Below are 24,816 nucleotides of genomic sequence, written 5' to 3'. Positions count from 1 at the left end.
GGTTGAGAAAGGTTTTTCTTAAACTGTTCAACAATTTGCTCACGCATTTGTTGACAAAGTGGTGACCCTCGCCCCATCCTTGTTTGGGAATGACTGAGCATTTCATGGAATCTACTTTTATGCCCAATCATGGCACCCACCTGTTCCCAATTTGCCTGTTCACCTGTGGAATGTTCCAAATAAGTGTTTGATGAGCATTCCTCAACTTTATAAGTATTTATTGCCACCTTTCCCAACTTCTTTGTCACGTGTTGCTGGCGTCAAATTCTAAAGTTAATGATTATTTGCAAAAAAATATTTTTTTTATCAGTTTGAACATCAAATATGTTGTCTTTGTAGCATATTCAACTGAATATGGGTTGAAAATGATTTGCAAATAATTGTATTCCGTTTATTTTTACATCTAACACAATTTTCCAACTCATATGGAAATGGGGTTTGTACTTTTAACAAGCTACGATAAGGTATACCCAATGTTTATTTGAGCAGAAGTACACATAATCATAAAATAAAACACAAATCACTCACAAATTGAATTATGAATGTGATTTTATTGCCCTTATCCATCGTTTAGCAGCCACAGAGTAAATTAGTATTGGAAACAAAATGAATCACTCAGGAATCTCAGTACTAAATGTTGAGATGGAGATCCAAAACAAATATCCATACCGGGGTAGTAAAGAATCATGCGATCTGCGTAACGGGGCAGTCCTCCGGCTGGTCCAAGAACAGAGTCTGAAACATGTGGTTGTAGAAGTCTGGGTGGTAGAGGCAGGCACGGGTGCAGTCGGGACTAAAGTTCAACTCGAGAATCTGTGGGGTCATGACTCGCTCACCTGTACCAAAATTCAAACATTAAAGACTAAAACACAGACACATTTAACAATGACAATGCTTTTTTTGAAATAATATAAAAGTCATGTGATTGAAGTGACTCTTTGACTTGGAAACATCAATATTTTCCATCTACGAAATAAGAGAAGGGCGGCAGAAATATTGTCTGAGATTATCGGGGGTGGAAATGTCCACATACTGGTAATATTTGGAGAATGTAGATTGCATTGATTGAAGAACCTCTTTCAGAGTGAGCTGACTGCAGACTACAGAGCCAGGGGCGAGGTTAGAGGGTGGCTCATTGGGCTCAAGGAACATCTGTTTTTTTTTTTGGAAAAGCCTCCAATCTGAATTTTTGTGCCACTACTAATGTTCATGCAATTTGAATGAGAATGCTATATTGTGGGATAATAGGAGTATATCATACGTGGTGCAACATGGCCTGTTGCTGGTTAGAAGGTGGTACAGTCTATACCGGGGGTCGGCAACCCGCGGCTCTAGAGCCGCATGCGGCTCTTTAGCGCCGCCCTAGCGGCTCTCTGGAGATTTTTCAAAAATGTATGAAGAATGGAAAAAGATGAGGGGGAAAAAAAAAAATCAATTTTTTTATTTTAGTATGGTTTCTGTAGGAGGACAAACATGACACAAACCTCCGTAATTGTTATAAATCACACTGTTTATATTAAATATGCTTCACTGATTCAAGTATTTGGCGAGCGCCGTTTTGTCCTACTTATTTTGGCGGTCCTTGAACTCACCGTATAGTCTGTTTACATGCATAACTTTCTCCGACTTTCTAGGACGTGTTTTATGCCACTTCTTTTTCTGTCTCATTTTGTCCACCACACTTTTAACGTTGTACATGAGTGCACAAAGGTGAGTTTTGTTGATGTTATTGACTTGTGTGAAGTGCTAATCAGACATATTTGGTCACTGCATGACTGCAAGCTAATCGATGCTAACATGCTATTTAGGCTAGCTATATGTACATATTGCATCATTATGCCTAATTTGTAGCTATATTTGAGCTAATTTAGTGTCCTTTAAGTCCTCTTAATTAAGTGTATATCTCATGACACATGTAATATGGCTTTTAATTTTTTGCGGCTCCAGACAGATTTGTTTTTGTTTTTTTGGTCCAATATGGCTCTTTCAACATTTTGGGTTGCCGACCCCTGGTCTATACCATTGTGGGATTATAGGAGTCTATCGTATGTGGTGCAACATGGCCTGTTGCTGGTTAGAAGGTGGTACAGTCTATACCAGGGGTCACCAACGCGGTGCCCACGGGCACCAGGTAGCCCGTAAAGACCAGATGAGTAGCCCGCTGGCCTGTTCTAAAAATAGCTCAAATAGCAGCACTTACCAGTGAGCTGCCTCTATTTTTTTAATTTTATTTATTTACTAGCAAGCTGGTCTCGCTTTGCTCGACATTTTTAATTCTAAGAGAGACAAAACTCAAACAGAATTTGAAAATCCCCAAAAAATATTTTAAAGACTTGGTCTTCACTAACTGACAAAGAAACAGATAACAGATTTGGTGTCCGGTTCAAAGTGTGACATGATATATTTAAAAATTTGAGAGTTGACTTTTGTATTTTACATGAGCTATTATTTGTACAAACATGGTACAAAGTAATGCATGATTTGTTAAAAAAAAAACGTTAGTGGCTAGCTGGTTAAAATGGGACATTGTGATTTCACAAGAAGGTCTTAGAAGTGATCATTTGAAAATGTTCAATTTGAAAAATGTGCACTTAGAGAAAATATAAAAATAAAGTGTTGCATATTGATATTTATCTGTTTCTATATAACAAATTTCACCACATCTAGTGTGTGTGTGTGACAATCATTGGTACTTTAATCTTTAATCTTAATATTTATTGTGAGAAATCATTAAGATGATCAGTGTTTCCACAAAGATAAGTATCATTAATTATTAATAATAACATAGAGTTAAAGGTAAATTGAGCAAATTGTCTTTTTCTGGCAATTTATTTAAGTGGGAATCAAACTGGTAGCCCTTCGCATTAATCAGTACCCAAGAAGTAGCTCTTGGTTTCAAAAAGGTTGGTGACCCCTGGTCTATACCATTGTGGGATAATAAGAGTATATCATACGTGGTGCAACATGGCCTATTGCTGGTTAGAAGGTGGTACAGTCTATACCATTGTGGGATCATAGGAGTCTATCATATGCGGTGCAACATGGCCTGTTGCTGGTTAGAAGGTGGTACAGTCTATACCATTGTGGGATTATAGGAGTATATCATACGTGGTGCAACATGGCCTATTGCTGATTAGAAGGTGGTACAGTCTATACCATTGTGGGATCATAGGAGTCTATCATATGTGGTGCAACATGGCCTGTTGCTGGTTAGAAGGTGGTACAGTCTATACCAGTGTGGGAGATTAGGAGTCTATCATATGCGGTGCAACATGGCCTGTTGCTGGTTAGAAGGTGGTACAGTCTATACCATTGTGGTATACGCATTAATCAGTACCCAAGAAGTAGCTCTTGGTTTCAAAAAGGTTGGTGACCCCTGGTCTATACAGTCTTGTGGGATTATAGGAGTCCATCATATGCGGTGCAACATGGCCTGTTGCTGGTTAGAAGGTGGTACAGTCTATACCATTGTGGGATAATAGGAGTCTATCATATGTGGTGCAACATGGCCTGTTGCTGGCATTGTGGGATAATATGAGTCTATCATACGTGGTGCAACATGGCCTGTCGCTGGTTAGAAGGTGGTACAGTCCATACCATTGTGGGGATGATGGAGTATATCATATGTGGTGCAACATGGCCTGTTGCTGTTTAGAAGGCGGTACAGTCTATACCATTGTGGGATCATAGGAGTCTATCATATGCGGTGCAACATGGCCTGTTGCTGGTTAGAAGGTGGTACAGTATATACCATTGTGGGATAATAGGAGTCTATCTATGTGGTGCAACATGGCCTGTTGCTGGTTAGAAGGTGGTACAGTCTATACCAGTGGTTCTCAAATGGGGGTACGCGTACCCCTGGGGGTACTTGAAGGTATGCCAAGGGGTACTTGAGATTGTTTTTTAATATTCTAAAAATAGCAACAATTCATATATGAATGTAAGTTCATAAACTGAACATCAAATCAAGTAGGCTATTCCATTCATTATCATAAACCCAGAGTTTCCCCCATGGCCCATGCCATAATGGTTTGACCCTACCTGGCACTGCCACACGGCAGCAACTGTCAATCAACTATCGATGTAGAAAACAATGGAGGCTTGGTTAAAACGTAGCAGTAATGCAGCTGCAAACAAGGAGGAACATGTGCCAAAGAAGGCCAAACCTGAGCCGGCAAAATTCAGACAGTATTCTGAAGAATATGTGTTAATGGGATTTAGGCTTCGAGTTGTAACCCCCCCAAGGCATTGTGTTTTTTCTGTGGAGAAATGTTAGCGAACAGCGGCATGAAGCGGCCGCGCATCTTCAGCGGCATCTCCGGACAAAACACGCTTGCCATGTCGGTAAGCCACCTGATTTTTTTAAGAGGAGACTAAATTAATTCAGGTCATCTCAAGACACGATGCGGAAAGCCTCCACAACATCAGCCAAAGCCCTGGACAACGTTCCCTTTAAGGTGCGCGCCTGCGAAATTGCGCACCGCTCATGCGTCCTCTGCATAGTGCAAATTAATGCCGCACAGGAAATCAAAAATCCCATCTGAACTTTAAACAAAATAAACACATTACAATTTATTCTGTATGATTTTGCAATGCAACTCTGTGAGAGACAAGTGACAACAAGAGTGGCCCCAATGAATAAAACAATATTTGTCAACACAGTTCAATTATCATCTGTCAAGACACTTTACGGACAGGAATTCCATCAATCACTTTATTGAGCAAAACTGTTTGTAACCACACCAAAAACATGAGTAAAAAAACCTTTTATCTATAAAAACTGGTAATTTTCTGCCATACAAACCAGGCTTAAACCAACGTTATCATCCGTCGTTTCAACAGAAGCCGCTCGCTCGTTCACCTGCACCAACACACGCACTCATGGCACACGCACTGCAGGCCCGCAGGCCACGCCCCCTTCCACAGATACTTTTCGACCACAAGGAGGACCACAAAAAATGGCATTATTGGGGGGTTTTTTTAACAAAAAATCTTACGGTACATTAAACATATGAAGATTTTCCGCAGCCCTAAGGTCCTCCAGCAATCAAATTATTTATAAAGCGCTTTTCATACATAAAAGAAATGAAACGGAAAAAACCCTGATGACCCACATACACCATTATCGCACGCACACGGCTAAATACCAAACCCAAAGAAATACACACACACACATACATGTTTAATCAATCAATCATGTGTAATTGTTCCAAAGAGCTTTGCCTGCGATTCTGAGCACAATACTGTCATTTTGAGACAAACTCAAACATACTGCATGCAAACATTACAAAAGCACGCTCCATGTTAAACTCACTACAGCACTCACCTTGTCAAAAAGGATAGCCTCCCCCCCCCGATCATAATGGCTGCTTTCCTTTTCCTTACTTCCTGACTCGTTAACCTATTTTATAATGCGGCTATTCATACAAAGCATTATTTTTATTTTTATTTTTTCATCGCTTCACACTCAAGCTAGCTTAGCCTAGCTAGCTTGGCCCAGCTTTACTAGCTCGGAAAACACTGACGCTTCGAAGGTACTGTAGGTTGCTAAGCTAGCGGAGACAGCAAGAACTTAACCAAACTACGTATGGCTTCTGTCCTTCATGCACCCTTGTCACTAAAAGGTTGTCCCTGTTAGGGGTACGTGTAGGGTGACCAGGTGTCCGGATTTAGGCCGGACAGTCCGGATTTTTAATGCCCTGTCCGGCGTCCGGCGCAGCATCAAGCCGGACACGTATTTGTCCTCCTTTTTGAGGCACTAGGCTTGAAGAGCGGAGTTTTTTCATCTTTGCTGGGCTGCAGCGCGCAATAGCCAATCATAGACCGTAAAAAAATGCCCCCAACGCAGTAACATATCAAATGATTGGCTAAGAGCGGTGTCGGATACAAATCTGCTTATCATTGGTTAAAAAGGTAAACAAGGGTCCAACGTTCCCTCTAAGGTGCGCGCCTGCGCAATGGCGCACTGCTCACGCGTCATCTGCGCATAGCAAATTAATGCCGCGCAGGAAATCAAAAATCCCATCTGAACTTTAAACAAAAATAAACACATTACAATTTATTCTGTATGATTTTGCAATGCAACTCTGTGAGTGACAGGTGACAACAAGAGTGGCCCCTATGAATAAAACAATCTTTGTCAACACAGTTCAATTATCGTCTGTCGAGACACTTTACGGACAATCACTTTATTGAGCAAAACGGTTTGTAACCACACCAAAAACATGAGTAAAAAAAACTTGTATCTATAAAAACTGGTAATTTTCTGCCATACAAACCAGGCTTAAACCAACGTTGTCATCCGTCGTTTCAACAGAAGCCGCTCGCTCTGTCTCACCTGCACCAACACACTCACTCATGGCACTTAGCCAGTGTTGCGTTTATGGCCACACAAAAAGTCAGACAACCCCAACAACCAGGTTGTAATACTGACTCCACAATCAGATGTGTGCTTATTTTACTGCCATTTATTAAGAATGTTAATCTAAGGATATTATTCATGAAATATTGTCACTAGATTTCATAAATGCTAATAAAAAGATGTAATTTACAGACAGAAAGTTACAGGAACTAAATGTAATCTCTGAAAGGGGTAACATTTCTTTTAAAGGCAGGACCCGCAGCCAGACATACAATACTAGCACATAGCTCATGAAAAACATGTATTTTTGTTATTGTCATTGTAAGGGGGCAAAATCACTTATATCAGAAAATTATTTTAATAAAACATTTAAATTGTTATGATGTCAGGTTTGGGTCAGGTGTGACGCTGGTGTAGCCACAGTGTGCACGTCTGATGTCGCTCACATGCGCGCCACTGAATGCTCAAGGAGTTTGTGCGTTTGCTCACACACATGAAAAATTAGAGGGAACATTGGCCCTGGAGGCTTCTTACGCGGTGTCTTTGCTTGTTGCTAAAGCCAAAAAAGCCGTTCACTATCGCTGAAGAGCTGATAATACTGGATAAAAACGCAGCCGAGAAAATAAAGAATGTGCCTTTATCAAATGACTCTGTTTGCTAGAGAGTAGATAAAATGGGAAAATACATTGTTGAGCAAGTTGTTGGAAAACTTAGCGACTCATTTTCCCTCCAGCTGGATGAATCCACAGATATTAGTGGAAATGCACAACTTGTAGGTTTTGTCAGATACATCGATACTGACGATATTCATAAGCACATACTTTTTTGTAAAACATTAGAGGGGAGAACAACAGGAGAGGACATTTTTGACAATCCCCAAGGAGGGCACTTTAAGTTGATGATTACTTCTGTGTAGAAATGTTTATTTATAATTGAATCACTTGTTTATTTTTCAACAAGTTTTGGGTTATTTTTATATATTTTTTTTCCAAATAGTTCAAGAAAGACCACTACAAATGAGCAATATTTTGCACTGTTATACAGTTTAATAAATCAGAAACTGATGACATAGTGCTGTATTTTACTTCTTTATCTCTTTTTTTTCAACCAAAAATTATTTGCTCTGATTAGGGGGTACTTGAATTAAAAAAATATTCACAGGGGGTACATCACTGAAAAAAGGTTGAGAACCACTGGTCTATACCATTGTGGGATAATAGGAGTCTATCATATGTGGTGCAACATGGCCTGTTGCTGGCATTGTGGGATAATATGAGTCTATCATACGTGGTGCAACATGGCCTGTCGCTGGTTAGAAGGTGGTACAGTCCATACCATTGTGGGGATGATGGAGTATATCATATGTGGTGCAACATGGCCTGCTGCTGTTTAGAAGGTGGTACAGTATATACCATTGTGGGATCATAGAAGTCTATCATATGCGGTGCAACATGGCCTGTTGCTGGTTAGAAGGTGGTACAGTATATACCATTGTGGGATCATAGAAGTCTATCATACGTGGTGCAACATGGCCTGTCGCTGGTTAGAAGGTGGTACAGTCCATACCATTGTGGGGATGATGGAGTATATCATACGTGGTGCAACATGGCCTGCTGCTGTTTAGAAGGTGGTACAGTATATACCATTGTGGGATCATAGAAGTCTATCATATGCGGTGCAACATGGCCTGTTGCTGGTTAGAAGGTGGTACAGTATATACCATTGTGGGATCATAGAAGTCTATCATATGTGGTGCAGAATGGCCTGTTGCTGGTTAGAAGGTGGTACAGTCCAAACCATTGTGGGATCATAGGAGTATATCGTATGTGGTGCAACATGGCCTATTGCTGGTTAGAAGGTGGTACAGTCCAAACCATTGTGGGATCATAGGAGTATATCGTATGTGGTGCAACATGGCCTGTTGCTGGTTAGAAGGTGGTACAGTATATACCATTGTGGGATAATAGGAGTCTATCATATGCGGTGCAACATGGCCTGTTGCTGGTTAGAAGGTGGTACAGTATATACCCAAACAGCATTACAATGGGATTTAAACAGTGCAAAATTCCAATAACTAGCTCAGGGTTTCTACAGCAAATTCAATTTAATGCTTTTTAATACTGTTTTAATGCCCCTTAAGAAAATATTGCCATGTCGTACTGTATATGAAAAAAAATGTGACATTGTTACCTGCTCCCTGCCTTTAATAGGGATGACCTAATAGCGTGTGGGATTTCACCGCATTGATGCCCATTGAGCAAAGTTCGGAGTCTTTTTGCACACTCTGCGGAACGCCTCTCTGGGTTTACCATCAGCGAGCTTTAACCAGGTTTTGAAAAGTTTCTGGCCTGTTTATGGTGGACACCATAAACAGGTCAGACAAGAAATAAAGTCAAGAAGAAACTTAAGAAAACATACACCTTGTCACCTGAGTCTATGTAAACCCCTACACCAAAGCTGAAATGTATGCCTGCCAAAAGGCAACAAAAACAGGGAAGACAGCCGGTATGGATGGCATTTTACAGGATTTCTTCAAAAATCCTGGCGCCAAAGGTGGGAATTGGCTTACTCCCACTCTACTGGGTTGACCTCTTCAATCTAGAGAGAGGCCAAGGTAATTGCAAACAGCAATCCAGCCAGCTATCAACAAATATCCCTCCAGTGCACCTGCTCCGAGGGCTTTGACCATGGTTGAACCCGACCAGGCCGACAAACAAGCTGGCTTTACACTTGTATCTGGTACCGAGTCTGACAACCTTCAGTTTGGATACCAATGAACCCTCTGACCAACGTCACCGCGACTTATGGCATTCTCTGACGCCATGGTCTACTATGAAAGGTATTCCAGTGTCAAAAACCCTTCTAGATGTCCTACCAGCCACTGGATGGGATTGACTTTTAAATGCAAAATCTGCATTGCAAGTTCATTAAGGTTTTATATACATGATGCAAGTATATATGTCATGTAGTAACATTTATAATAACATTTAATATTTACCGTATTTTTCGGACTATAAGTCACAGTTTTTTTCATAGTTTGGCCGGGGGTGCGACTTATACTCAGGAGCGACTTATGTGTGAAATTATTAACACATTACCGTAAAATATCAAATAATATTATTTAGCTCATTCACGTAAGAGACTAGACGTATAAGATTTCATGGGATTTAGCGATTAGTAGTGACAGATTGTTTGGTAAACGTATAGCATGTTCTATATGTTATAGTTATTTGAATGACTCTTACCATAATATGTTACGTTAACATACCAGGCACGTTCTCAGTTGGTTATTTATGCCTCATATAACGTACACTTATTCAGCCTGTTGTTCACTATTCTTTATTTATTTTAAATTACCTTTCAAATGTCTATTCTTGGTGTTGAGTTTTATCAAATTTCCCCCAAAAATGCGACTTATACTCCAGTGCGACTTATATGTTTTTTTCCTTCTTTATTATGCATTTTCGTCCGGTGCGACTTATACTCCGGTGCGACTTATACTCCGAAAAATACGGTACACATTTTGATCATTTAAAACCTACGCGTCGCATTTATTTCAAACATGCATCACAACGTTCGCTTTTTTTAACAACAACACTGATCATTACTCACTGCAGACTCTAAGACAGCCAAAAAAACATAATAAAACATCACTTACTGTACAATGTTTGCTGTCAATAGGATGTCAATTTGTTATAGTCCCGTTTCGATGAATGTGAGACCAGCTCAGTGGCTTTGTGGTTGGAGTGTCCGCCTTGAGAATGGGAGGTTGTGAGTTCAAAACCCCGGCCATTTCATACCAAAGACTATAAAAATGGGACTCATTGCCTCCCTGCTTGGCACTCAGCATCAAGGGTTGGAATTGGTGGTTAAATCACCAAATGATTCCCGAATATGAATATGGGGATGGGTCAAATGCAGACGACAAATGTCACCACACCACACGGTCGTAGGGACTTTAATTTTAAAGGCCTGCTGAAATGAAATTTTCTTATTTAAACGGGGATAGCAGATCCATTCTATGTGTCATACTTGATCATTTCGCGATATTGCCATATTTTTGCTGAAAGGATTTAGTAGAGAACATCGACGATAAAGTTCACAACTTTTGGTCGCTGATAAAAAAAGCCTTGCCTGTACCGGAAGTAGCGTGACGTCACAGGTTGAGAGGCTCCTCACATTTCCCCATTGTTTACACCAGCAGCGAGAGTGATTCGGACGGAGAAAGCGACGATTACCCCATTAATTTGAGCGAGGATGAAAGATTTGTGGATGAGGAACGTGAGAGTGAAGGATTAGAGTGCAGTGCAGGACGTATCTTTTTTCGCTCTGACCGTAACTTAGGTACAAGCTGGCTCATTGGATTCCACACTTTCTCCTTTTTCTATTGTGGATCACGGATTTGTATTTTAAATCACCTCGGATACTATATCCTCTTGAAAATGAGAGTCGAGAACCCGAAATGGACATTCACAGTGACTTTTATCTCCATGACAATACATCGGCGAAGCACTTTAGCTACGGAGCTAACGTGATAGCATCGGACTTAAATGCAGATAGAAACAAAAGAAATAAGCCCCTGACTGGAAGGATAGACAGAAGATCAACAATACTACCAAACTCTGGACCTGTAACCACACGGTTAATGCTGTACCGCCTGGCGAAGCCTAGCAATGCTGTTGCTAACGACGCCATTGAAGCTAACTTAGCTACGGGACCTCGACAGAGCTATGCTAAAAACATTAGCTCTCCACCTACGCCAGCTCTCATCTGCTCATCAACACCCGTGCTCACCTGCGTTCCAGCGATCGACGGCGCGACGAAGGACTTCACCCGATCATCGATGCGGTCGGCGGCTAGCGTTGGATAGCGCGTCTGCTATCCAACTCAAAGTCCTCCTGGTTGTGTTGCTGCAGCCAGCCGCTAATACACCGATTCCTCCTACAGCTTTCTTCTTTGCAGTCTCCATTGTTCATTAAACAAATTGCAAAAGATTCACCAACACAGATGTCCAGAATACTGTGGAATTTTGCGATGAAAATAGAGCTGTTTGTATTGGGATACAATGTGTCCCAATACTTCCGCTTCAACCATTGACGTCACGCGCAAACGTCATCATACATAGACGTTTTCAGCCGGAAGTTTCCCGGGAAATTTAAAATTGCACTTTATAAGTTAACCCGGCCGTATTGGCATGTGTTGCAATGTTAAGATTTCATCATTGATGTATAAACTATCAGACTGCGTGGTCGGTAGTAGTGGCTTTCAGTCGGCCTTTAAAGTGTACCAACTTGTCGGAATACGTCCTCATCCTTCTACTATCCAGGTGTGAGGCATGATTTATGATCTAAAGTCAAGTTTGACGAGCAAAGGAAGCAGGTTACCACTCGATGACGTAAACATTGGCACATAATACTTGTTAATATTCAAGTCACCACATAAAAATGGAATATTGTTTTTGGATGTTTTTTTTATTGGGTTCTATGGGACGACCTCCCATTGGCTCCGCTGTAAGCTAGATAGCATTACAAAAATACATATGTCGTCGTGGCTTTAGAACGATAGGCAACATTCCAAAAAAAGGTCAGTTCCCCTTTAAAGGCCTACTGAAACCCACTACTACCGACCACGCAGTCTGATAGTTTATATATCAATGATGAAATCTTAACATTGCAACACATGCCAATACGGCCGGGTTAGATTAGTAAAGTGCAATTTTAAATTTTGCGCGAAATATCCTGCTGAAAACGTCTCGGTATGATGACGCCTGCGCGTGACGTCTCGGATTGTAGAGGACATTTTGGGACAGCATTGTGGCCAGCTATTAAGTCGTCTGTTTTCATCGCAAAATTCCACAGTATTCTGGACATCTGTGTTGGTGAATCTTTTGCAATTTGTTCAATGAACAATGGAGACAGCAAAGAAGAAAGCTGTAGGTTGGAAGCGGTGTATTTCGGCCGGCTGCAGCAACACAAACACGTAGCCGGTGTTTCATTGTTTACATTCCCGAAGGATGACAGTCAAGCTTTACCATTGGCCTGTGGAGAACTGGGACAACAGAGACTCTTGCCAGGAGGACTTTGAGTTGGATACGCAGACGCGGTACAGTGAGTACGCAGCTGCGGCTTCCAAACATTTGATCGCTTGCCCGTACGTGCGTGTCGCTATGTGCATGTCACGTACGTAACTTTGGGGACTTTGGGGAAATATATGTGCTGTATGAACTTTGGGGAGGTGAACGGTACTTTGGGCTGTGGGATTGAGTGTGTTTTGTATTGGCGGGTTATATGGACGGGAGGGGGGAGGTGTTTGTTATGCGGATTAATTTGTGGCATATTAAATATAAGCCTGGTTGTGTTGTGGCTAATAGAGTATACAGGTAAAAGCCAGTAAATTAGAATATTTTGAAAAACTTGATTTATTTCAGTAATTGCATTCAAAAGGTGTAACTTGTACATTATATTTATTCATTGCACACAGACTGATGCATTCAAATGTTTATTTCATTTAATTTTGATGATTTGAAGTGGCAACAAATGAAAATCCAAAATTCCGTGTGTCACAAAATTAGAATATTACTTAAGGCTAATACAAAAAAGGGATTTTTAGAAATGTTGGCCAACTGAAAAGTATGAAAATGAAAAATATGAGCATGTACAATACTCAATACTTGGTTGGAGCTCCTTTTGCCTCAATTACTGCGTTAATGCGGCGTGGCATGGAGTCCATGAGTTTCTGGCACTGCTCAGGTGTTATGAGAGCCCAGGTTGCTCTGATAGTGGCCTTCAACTCTTCTGCGTTTTTGGCTCTGGCATTCTGCATCTTCCTTTTCACAATACCCCACAGATTTTCTATGGGGCTAAGGTCAGAGGAGTTGGCGGGCCAATTTAGAACAGAAATACCATGGTCCGTAAACCAGGCACGGGTAGATTTTGCGCTGTGTGCAGGCGCCAAGTCCTGTTGGAACTTGAAATCTCCATCTCCATAGAGCAGGTCAGCAGCAGGAAGCATGAAGTGCTCTAAAACTTGCTGGTAGACGGCTGCGTTGACTCTGGATCTCAGAAAACAGAGTGGACCGACACCAGCAGATGACATGGCACCCCAAACCATCACTGATGGTGGAAACTTTACACTAGACTTCAGGCAACGTGGATCCTGTGCCTCTCCTGTCTTCCTCCAGACTCTGGGACAAGTCTAGTGTAAAGTTTCCACCATCAGTGATGGTTTGGGGTGCCATGTCATCTGCTGGTGTCGGTCCACTCTGTTTCCTGAGATCCAGGGTCAACGCAGCCGTCTACCAGCAAGTTTTAGAGCACTTCATGCTTCCTGCTGCTGACCTGCTCTATGGAGATGGAGATTTCAAGTTCCAACAGGACTTGGCGCCTGCACACAGCGCAAAATCTACCCGTGCCTGGTTTACGGACCATGGTATTTCTGTTCTAAATTGGCCCGCCAACTCCCCTGACCTTAGCCCCATAGAAAATCTGTGGGGTATTGTGAAAAGGAAGATGCAGAATGCCAGAGCCAAAAACGCAGAAGAGTTGAAGGCCACTATCAGAGCAACCTGGGCTCTCATAACACCTGAGCAGTGCCAGAAACTCATGGACTCCATGCCACGCCGCATTAACGCAGTAATTGAGGCAAAAGGAGCTCCAACCAAGTATTGAGTATTGTACATGCTCATATTTTTCATTTTCATACTTTTCAGTTGGCCAACATTTCTAAAAATCCCTTTTTTGTATTAGCCTTAAGTAATATTCTAATTTTGTGACACACGGAATTTTGGATTTTCATTTGTTGCCACTTCAAATCATCAAAATTAAATGAAATAAACATTTGAATGCATCAGTCTGTGTGCAATGAATAAATATAAGGTACAAGTTACACCTTTTGAATGCAATTACTGAAATAAATCAAGTTTTTCAAAATATTCTAATTTACTGGCTTTTACCTGTATATATGTCTTGTGTTTATTTACTGTTTTAGTCATTCCCAGCTGAATATCAGGTCCCACCCGCCTCTCACAGCATCTTCCCTATCTGAATTGCTTCCACTGCCCTCTAGTCCTTCATTCTCACTTTCCTCATCCACGAATCTTTCATCCTCGCTCAAATTAATGGGGAAATCGTCGCTTTCTCTGTCCGAATCGCTCTCGCTGCTGGTGGCCATGATTGTAAACAATGTGCAGATGTGAGGAGCTCCACAACCTGTGACGTCACACGCATATCGTCTGCTACTTCCGGTACAGGCAAGGCTTTTTTATCAGCGACCAAAAGTTGCAAACTTTATCGTCGATGTGCTCTACTAAATCCTTTCAGCAAAAATATGGCAATATCGCGAAATGATCAAGTATGACACATAGAATGGACCTGCTATCCCCGTTTAAATAAGAAAATCGCATTTCAGTAGGCCTTTAACTTTAAAGTGTACCAACTTGTCGGTATACGTCCTCATCCTTCAACTATCCAGGTGTGAGGCATGATTTATGATCTAAAATCAAGTTTGACGAGCAAAGGAAGCAGGTTACCACTCGATGACGTAAACATTGGCACACATGCTAGTGATTACGATGCCACTATAATTAGTTGGCCTGCGTTAGCGCTTATAATAACAATATCACTAATACTTGTTAATATTCAAGTAACCAAATAAAAATGGAATATTGTTTTTGGATGTTTTTTTTATTGGGTTTTATGGGACGACCTCCCATTGGCTCCGCTGTAAGCTAGATAGCATTACAAAAATACTTATTTGTGGCTTTAGAACGATAGGCAACATTCCAAAAAAAGGTCAGTTCCCCCTTAACGTCAACAGTCCCTTGAACAATGCTGCGTGTAAAATTGTATTTTCATTCCTGGCTGGCAATTGTCATATTTTTTTGAAAGCTTTTAAAACAAATGTAATTTTCTACACTTCAATCACATGTTGATTGTTTTATAACTAATCCATTCTTGGTGTGTACTAAAGTGAATGTATAAGTCCCTTTTCAAATACAAACCCTGTTTCCATATGAGTTGGGAAATTGTGTTGGATGTAAATATAAACGGAATACAATGATTTGCAAATCCTTTTCAACCCATATTCAGTTGAATGTACTACAAAGACAAGATATTTGATGTTCAAACTCATAAACTTTTTTTTTTTTTTGCAAATAATAATTAACTTAGAATTTCATGGCTGCAACACGTGCCAAAGTAGTTGGGAAAGAGCATGTTCACCACTGTGTTACATGGCCTTTCCTTTTAACAACACTCAGTAAACGTTTGGGAACTGAGGAGACACATTGTCAGGTTCAAACACTGATGACATCTATTAAACAAGACAAAAGGCAAGGAATCAAACAGAGACAGAATTACATTTGGACTCAATATTGAGGAGAGACATGGCCACTGTACTTTCAGTACAGTCCTGCACCACGCTCTGACGAAGAAGCTTTTCGTCCTCTTTTTTTATTTAGATGTTCAATGTTTACGCAACAACACATTTCTCAACAGGATTGGGTAGTATGTAAACAGTCCTTGTTTTCGGTCACAATAGAAGACAAAAGAAGAAGATCCCTCGGGCTTGGGCTTGTCGTAGATTCAGCTTTGGCAGGTTTTTGGAGGACAATGGATGACCCCTCCCGTCTGATTCCATCGTACACAGCGGAATCTTCCGAGCGTTTGGCTTGGTGCCACAAAGACAGCTTCTTGTCTGTTCAATGGAAACTCACAATGGAAAGTTTTTTGATAATTTAAATACATTTTTTCTGACACACATTTTTGAAGCTTCTCAGGTGGAATTCTTTCCCATTCTTGCTTGATGTACAGCTTAAGTTGTTCAACAGTCCGGGGGTCTCCGTTGTGGTATTTTAGGCTTCATAATGCGCCCCACATTTTCAATGGGAGACAGGTCTGGACTACAGGCAGGCCAGTCTAGTACCCGCACTCTTTTACTATGAAGCCACGTTGATGTAACACGTGGCTTGGCATTGTCTTGCTGAAATAAGCAGGGGCGTCCATGGTAACGTTGCTTGGATGGCAACATATGTTGTTCCAAAGCCTGTATGTACCTTTCAGCATTAATGGTGCCTTCACAGATGTGTAAGTGACCCATGTCTTGGGCACTAATACACCCCCATACCATCACAGATGCTGGCTTTTCAACTTTGCACCTATAACAATCCGGATGGTTCTTTTCCTCTTTGGTCCGGAGGACACCACGTCCACAGTTTCCAAAAACAATTTGAAATGTGAACTCGTCAGACCGCAGAACACTTTTCCACTTTGTATCAGTCCATCTTAGATGAGCTCAGGCCCAGCGAAGCCGACGGCGTTTCTGGGTGTTGTTGATAAACGGCTTTCGCCTTGCATAGGAGCGTTTTAACTTGCACTTACAGATGTAGCGACCAACTGTAGTTACTGACAGTGGGTTTCTGAAGTGTTCTTGAGCCCATGTGGTGATATCCTTTACACACTGATGTCGCTTGTTGATGCAGTACAACCTGAGGGATGGAAGGTCACGGGCTTAGCTGCTTACGTGCAGTGATTTCTCCAGATTCTCTGAACTCTTTGATGATATTACGGACCGTAGATGATGAAATCCCTAAATTCCTTGCAAAAGCTGGTTGAGAAAGGTTTTTCTTAAACTTTTCAACAATTTGCTCACGCATTTGTTGACAAAGTGGTGACCCTCGCCCCATCCTTGTTTGTGAATGACTGAGCCTTTCATGGAATCTACTTTTATACCCAATCATGGCACCCACCTGTTCCCAATTTGCCTGTTCACCTGTGGGATGTTCCAAATAAGTGTTTGATGAGCATTCCTCAAATTTATCAGTATGTATTGCCACCTTTCCCAACTTCTTTGTCACGTGTTGCTGGCATCAAATTCTAAAGTTAATGATTATTTGCAAAAAAAAAAGTTTATCAGTTTGAACATCAAATATGTTGTCTTTGTAGCATATTCAACTGAATATGGGTTGGAAATGATTTGCAAATCATTGTATTCCGTTTATATTTTCATCTAACACAATTTCCCAACTCATATGGAAACGGGGTTTGTACTTCTTTCTAGATGTACCAAAATACTGCCTATGTCTGATTTAGTCATCCCAGGATCATCAACATTGTGAGAATTATTGTGAGAACAATCAATGTTTTTGTTACAAGAAATTGTCCCAAGTAGGTATGAAATACTTACCATTGTCCAACGTTTTCCACTTGAGCATGAGGTCCACCGCATAGATAGCTCGGGAAGACGGGTATGGACAGATACCATACGGAGCAGGTCGAGAACTGGCAGCTAGGAAGACACTCTTGAATGCTTGAAACAACTTTGACTGCAAGGGGGAAAGGTAACAAAAATCCAGTTGGTTTGAGGATGTCTTACCAACAAAACAGAAGTACACTAAAACAAAAAACATTTGTTTTTACCACTGCTTATCAATACTCCAAATCAAGGTGTAGAACATAGACAGACAACACCGACCATGGAGCAGAGACGTGGTTATGTCACTTTGCTAACACAATCCTTATTGCAACCATTGCCTTAGTTATGTAATCCATCCATCCATTTTCTACCGCTTGTCCCTTTCGGGGTTGCTGGGGCCTATCTCAGCTGCATTCCGGCGGTAGGCGGTACACCCTGGACCTCATCACAGGTAGACAACATTCACACACTAGGGCCAATTTAGTGTTGCCAATCAACCTATCCCCAGGTGCGTGTCTTTGGAGGTGGGAGCAAGCCGGAGTACCCGGAGGGAACCCACGCAGTCACGGGGAGAACATGCAACTTCCACACATAAACGATCCCGAGCCCGGGATCGAACCCAGGACCTTCGTATTGTGAGGCACACGCACTAACCCCTGCTCCAACGTGCTGCCTTAGTTATGTAATGTTATACAAAAAGGCTTTCATGCCTACAAAAAAACATGTTTAACAAATAGAAATGCAACGATATCAACATCTCACAATACGATATTATTGTGGTATTGATCAAATAAGAAAGACTTGATCATCAATTCATACATGATATTACTTTCCTTTACTTTCACATAAAACAGGCCTGGGCAATTATTTTCACTAGGGGCCAAATTTAGAGAAAAAAAGGTGTCTGGGGGCCGGTATATCTATTTTTAGGAACACTAATACAAAATCGCACAATAATGTCTGATTGATGCTAAAAACATTACGACAGACCGCCTTAAAAAACGGAACGGAATTTTACAATTTTTTACTGAATGAGACACCCAGAATGTTCATGAAAATAAAGAATGTGGGATTTACGACATTAATTATGGGCGATAAAACACTGAATATTGACAACATATGAACGTCACATCCCCTTTTGATTAAAATATTTTAAAATCAAGCGAAACGCAACAAAAATGCAACAAACAGCGAAATATGAACGAAATAAAAACACCTACAATCTGATATATCACTAAGCTTTCGAATTTTGTTGTAAAAATCTCCTTCCCAGTCTGTCCCTGACACCCGCATTTCAGGCTGGCCGCTCTGGAAACACTCTGTGGAAACGCTCCCCACCCACACTGCTTGGTGCCTCCTCTGAGCTGCTGTGACTTAGGTTACCATAGTAACTAATTAGATTACCATAGTAACTAGTTAGATTACCATAGGAACTAGTATATCATGCAAAAGCGCAGATTCCAACCATTGAAATACTTTGTATAGTTCAAGACTTACGATCATTTGAAAACATCACTGCACATCATAATGGCAGCGACAGTTTACATCTTAAAGAGCTAAAAAATTTTGGGGGGGGAATTTCCGGCAGGCCAGATTGAAAAGCTTAACATGTGGCATGTGGCCCCTGGGCCTTATAGGCCTACTGAAATGATTTTTTAAAATTTAAACGGGGATAGCAGATCCATTCTATGTGTCATACTTGATCATTTTGCGATATTGCCATATTTTTGCTGAAAGGATTTAGTAGAGAACGTCGACGATAAAGTTCGCAACTTTTGGTCGCTGATAAAAAAAGCCTTGCCTGTACCGGAAGTAGCGTGACGTCACAAGTTGAAAGGCTCCTCACATTTCCCCATTGTTTACACCAGCAGCGAGAGCGATTCGGACCGAGAAAGCAACGATTACCCCATTAATTTGAGCGAGGATGAAAGATTTGTGGATGAGGAACGTTAGAGTTAAGGACTAGAATGCAGTGCAAGACATATCTTTTTTCGCTCTGACTGTAACTTAGGTACAAGCTGGCTCATTGGATTCCACACTTTCTCCTTTTTCTATTGTGGATCACGGATTTGTATTTTAAACCACCTCGGATACTATATCCTCTTGAAAATGAGAGTCGAGAACGTGAAATGGACATTCACAGTGACTTTTATCTCCACGACAATACATCGGCGAAGCTCTTTAGCTACTGAGCTAACGTGATAGCATCGGGCTCAAATGCAGATAGAAACAAAATAAATAAATCCATGACTGGAAAGATAGACAGAAGATCAACAATACTATTAAACCATGGACCTGTAAATACACAGTTAATGCTTTCCAGCCTGGCAAAGCTTAACAATGATGTTGCTAACGACGCCATTGAAGCTAACTTAGCAACGGGACCTCACAGAGCTATGCTAAAAACATTAGCTATCCACCTACGCCAGCCAGCCCTCATCTGCTCATCAACACCCGTGCTCACCTGCGTTCCAGCGATCGACGGAGCGACGAAGGACTTCACCCGATCATCCGTGCGGTCGGCGGCTAGCGTTGGCTAGCGCGTCTGCTATCCAAGTCAAAGTCCTCCTGGTTGTGTTGCTACAGCCAGCCGCTAATACGCCGATCCCACCTACAACTTTCTTCTTTGCAGTCTTCATTGTTCATTAAACAAATTGCAAAAGATTCACCAACACAGATGTCCAGAATACTGTGGAATTTTGAGATGAAAACAGAGCTTTTTGTATTGGATTCAATGGTGTCACAATACTTCCGTTTAACTATTGACGTCACGCGCATACGTCATCATATATAGACGTTTTCAACCGGAAGTTTAGCGGGAAATTTAAAATTGCACTTTATAAGTTAACCCGGCCGTATTGGCATGTGTTGCAATGTTAAGATTTCATCATTGATATATAAACTATCTGACTGCGTGGTCGGTAGTAGTGGGTTTCAGTAGGCCTTTAATGTGCCCAGGTCTGACATAAAAAAATTAATTTTTAATGTGCGGCAACTTTTATTTTACTTTGTAGTGGTAGCGACTTCCTCCCGGTCAAATTCCTTTGTTTTCACTTTATGCGTGTTTACACTGGAGTCTGATAAAAATCACATTCTTCTTACAGTGAGAGCTGGAAAAAAAATCAGATTGAAAAAAAATCTAATTTGGGCCACTTTGGCCTACCGTCTTAGATGACTTACTTCCACTTCCTCCCATGGATACTGGGGATATTGCTGTTCAAACATGGGGATGAAGTCATCGTAGTGGACCTGGACAGACGCAAACAGACATTTAGTGCATTTCCAGGCACTAAAATTATATGATTTCGCAAATAATTCAGTTTCTTCCATTTTGACCCCTACATATGAAAGTTTTTAAAGTACCACTGATAGTCGCACACACACTAGGTGTGGTGAAATGACTCTCTGCATAAGCAGGGAGGTAATGGGTCTGTGGGGGGGATGTGGCCAGCGCTGTCTGCAGGAGCAAAGGTCACCGCCTCTGTCCATGGTGCTGAGGACAGAGCACCATCAGACGGGGGCGTGGCAGTGCTGACGGCGAGACACAGCTGGCAGGTGATTAGATTTCACAGGTGGTACGTGTTAATCTAATCATCTGTTGTCTTTAACAGTAAGCAGCCGGGAGCAGGAGGGGAGAGAGGATACGGACGTGACTGAAAAGTCACGTTCTACTGGAGAGAAAACTTTTGTTGAAATCTTATTATTAAAACCTTGTTAAAACCTGCACGCTTGGCTCCTGTGCCGTGTCTGACAGTGGGACTGCGAGGACGCAACTTCCACAGTGTCCCATTTTTATAGTCTTTGGTATGACTCGGCCGGGGTTTGAACTGATGACCGACCGATCTCAGGACGGACACTCTAACCACAAGGCCACTGAGCAGGCCTTGAAGTCCCAATATACATTCTCTAGATCTAATCCATTACTCTCGCCATTGTGGTCATTTAATCTTGTTTAGCTGTGAATAATTGTGGGCTACTCGCTAATAACAGAGCTCGGAGCTGTCACTAGCAGGTGCTCTCAGTTCTAAAGTATAAGAATACCTTTCCAAAGCTCGTTTGTGTGCGTAATGCATACTTGCCAACCCTCCCGGTTTTACCGGGAGACTCCCGGAATTCAGCGCCTCTCCCGATAACCTCCCGGAAGAAATTTTCTCCCGATAAACCCCCGGAATTCAGCCGGAGCTGGAGACCACGCCCCCTCCAGCTCAATGCGGACCTGAGTGGGGACAGCGGCGACAGTCTGTTTTCACGTCCGCTTTCCCACGATATAAACAGCGTGCCTGCCCAATCACGTTATAACTGTAGAATGATCGAGGGCGAGTTGTTGGTTTCTAATGTGGGTTTATTGTTAGGCAGTTTCATTAACGTCCTCCCAGCGCGGTAACAACACACAACAACTGCAGTCACGTTTTCGTCTACCGTAAAGCAGTTCGTCTGCCGTAAACAGCAATGTTGTGACACTCTTAAACAGGACAATACTGCCATCTACTGGATAGCCTCCGGAACACAGAAATTCAAGTATTTATTTTATTTATATGTATAATAAAATAAATATATATATATATATATACCGTATATATAGCTAGAATTCACTGAAAGTCAAGTATTTCATACATTATATATATATATATATATATATATATATATATATATATATATATATATATATATGAAATACTTGAGTTGGTGAATTCTAGCTGTAAATAGTAAATATACTCCTCCCCTCTTAACCACGCCCCGCGCCCCGCCCCCGACCACGCCCCACCCCCCACCTCCCGGAATCGGAGGTCTCAAGGTTGGCAAGTATGGCGTAATGTTAAATGGTGTGTTTAAAACAGCATCTGCTTTAGTTCTTGTAGTTGTGGTGATCAACAACGACAGAGAAAAAAAATACCCATTTTGGATTAATTGCTTTGATTATTCAAACTACGCAGTGCATTTCATTTTATTGCTAGTTTACGGTCAATACATGATTTTCTTTACTCACTGAAATGTATTCATGGAGTGGCAGATAATACTTTTCATGTGAACTACAACTATATCTTTGTTATCACTGACTTAATAAGACAGTCATTTTACTCAATTTAAATACTAGTGTGAGTACAAAAAAAGGTGTGGTGTTAAAAGTATGGGCATTTTATACAGGGCTGGCTTTAAGATAGTTTAAAACGCAATCATTTGAATTTAGGGATTTGAAATGTCTTAAATCCTCCTAAAATCTTATAAAATGGCTCTATTAATACAATTATAAATAGCCTAAAAATGTATTCACGTTGACAAAACCAGCTCATGCGCCGATATGTTACAAAAGACCGTAGCTCGAAACAGAGGTCATGACAGCCCACGGCAAAGCCAAATTAGTTGAGTAAATTTAAGTTAAACTGTTTGTTGCTCCTGGACAAACAATTGAAAGCATTGTTGATATGTACTGTATTTTTCAGACTATTGTCAGGTTCAAACACTGATGACATCTATTAAACGAGACAAGAAGCAAGGAATTAAACAGAGCCAGAATTAAATTTGCTCAATTTGAGGAGAAACGTCTGGACTGTACTCTCTGCACAGTCTTCCAGCACCCTCTGGCGAAAGATTGTACGCCACCTCTTTTTATTTGGACTTTCCCTGTTTACATAACAACAGCTGGTCCTGGATCGAGCTTGGGCAGGTCTTAGATCAAAATAGATAACCCCTCCCGTCTCCTCCCATCGTACACAATGGAATTTTACAAGCCTTTGGCTTGGTACAACAAAGACAGCCTCTTGTCTGTTCACTGGGAACTCAGAGTTCGGAAAGTTTTTTGATAATTTACATACCATTTTTCTGACACTATAAGGCGCACTGGATTATAAGGCGCACTGTCAATAAATGGTCCATTCTCGATATTTTTTCATATATAAGGCGCATCGGACTATAAGGCGCATTAAGCGAAACAAAACAGTCAGATACGTAATATATATATATATATATATATATATATATATATATATATATATATATATATATATATATATATATATATATATATATATATATATATATATATATATATATATATATATGAGGTGGGGGGGAGAGAGGGGGTAGTAGGGGGTGTATATTGTAGCGTCCCGGAAGAGTTAGTGCTGCAAGGGGTTCTGGGTATTTGTTCTGTTGTGTTACGGTGCGGATGTTCTCCCGAAATGTGTTTGTCATTCTTGTTTGGTGTGGGTTCACAGTGTGGCGCATAATTGTAACAGTGTTAAAGTTGTTTATACGGCTACCCTCATTGTGACCTTTATGGCTGTTGACCAAGTATGCTTTGCATTCACTTGTGTGTGTGTGAAAAGCTGTAGATATTATGTGACTGGGCCGGCACGCAAAGGCAGTGCCTTTAAGGCACGCCCCCAATATTGTTGTCTGGGTGGAAATCGGGAGAATGGTTGCCCGGGAGATTTTCGGGAGGGGCACTGAAATTCGGGAGTCTCCCAGGAAAATCGGGAGGGTTGGCAAGTATGACTGGGAGACGTAACTGCTCTGTACTTCTCCCTACGTCCGTGTACCACTCCGTACAGCGGCGTTTTAAAAAGTCATACATTTTACTTTTTGAAACCGATACCGATCATTTCCGATATTACATCTTAAAGCATTTATCGGCCGGTAATATCGGCAGTCCGATATTATCGGACATCTCTAGTAGAAATAACACGTTACGACACTAAAACACCAAAATGACAGTGTTGTAGTATCTTTGTAAGATCTGCTTATTATACTTCTGAGCACAATAACACATTCTGACTTCGGAAATAATAACCCATTGGGCTTTCAAACGTTGAAAACATTTTGGAAGTACCTGCTTGAGCTCCACATCTTCTGCATAGTTCATAACAGTAAAGTGTTTCTGGTAGTCATCAAAATGATCCAGGGAGAAGGGTCTGGAGAGGGGATAAAACATGGGCAATTACAATCATTTTCATGAAGCATTTAAGTCCCATCTTAAAACTCATTTGTATACTCTAGACTTTAAATAGACCCCTTTTTAGACCAGTTGATCTGCCGTCTCTTTTCTTTTCTGCTCTGCCCCCCTCTCCCTTGTGGAGGGGGGGGGGGGCACAGGTCCGGTGGCCATGGATGAAGTGCTGGCTGTCCAGAGTCGGGACCCGGGGTGGACCGTTCGCCTGTGCATCTTTTGGGGACATCTCTGCGCTGCTGACCCGTCTCCGCTGACCTGGCCCCACTATGGACTGGACTCTCACTATTATGTTAGATCCACTATGGACTGGACTTTC

The 24,816-nt window shown here is 41.4% G+C and overlaps 1 protein-coding gene across 2 annotated transcripts in view; it reads right to left on the bottom strand.

Annotated features, from left to right (window-relative positions):
* Window positions 1–531: 531 nt before the first annotated feature.
* ttll12 (tubulin tyrosine ligase-like family, member 12) overlaps window positions 532–24,816 on the bottom strand; it is an 81,812-nt gene continuing 57,527 nt past the window's right edge. For both annotated transcript variants that reach the window (XM_062067051.1, XM_062067053.1), the window contains 4 exons: window positions 24,381–24,462; window positions 20,732–20,800; window positions 17,543–17,681; window positions 532–836 (listed from right to left, as the gene is read on the bottom strand). In XM_062067051.1, the coding sequence (XP_061923035.1) occupies window positions 685–836; window positions 17,543–17,681; window positions 20,732–20,800; window positions 24,381–24,462 (442 nt within the window). In that variant the 3' untranslated portion in view covers window positions 532–684. The remainder of the gene's footprint in view (window positions 837–17,542; window positions 17,682–20,731; window positions 20,801–24,380; window positions 24,463–24,816) is intronic.

The sequence above is a fragment of the Entelurus aequoreus genome, linkage group LG12 (genome assembly GCF_033978785.1).
Source record: "Entelurus aequoreus isolate RoL-2023_Sb linkage group LG12, RoL_Eaeq_v1.1, whole genome shotgun sequence".
Taxonomy (NCBI): domain Eukaryota; kingdom Metazoa; phylum Chordata; class Actinopteri; order Syngnathiformes; family Syngnathidae; genus Entelurus; species Entelurus aequoreus.
The sequence above is the reverse complement of the archived record's forward strand: the minus strand, read 5'-3'. Positions and strand labels throughout refer to the sequence as shown.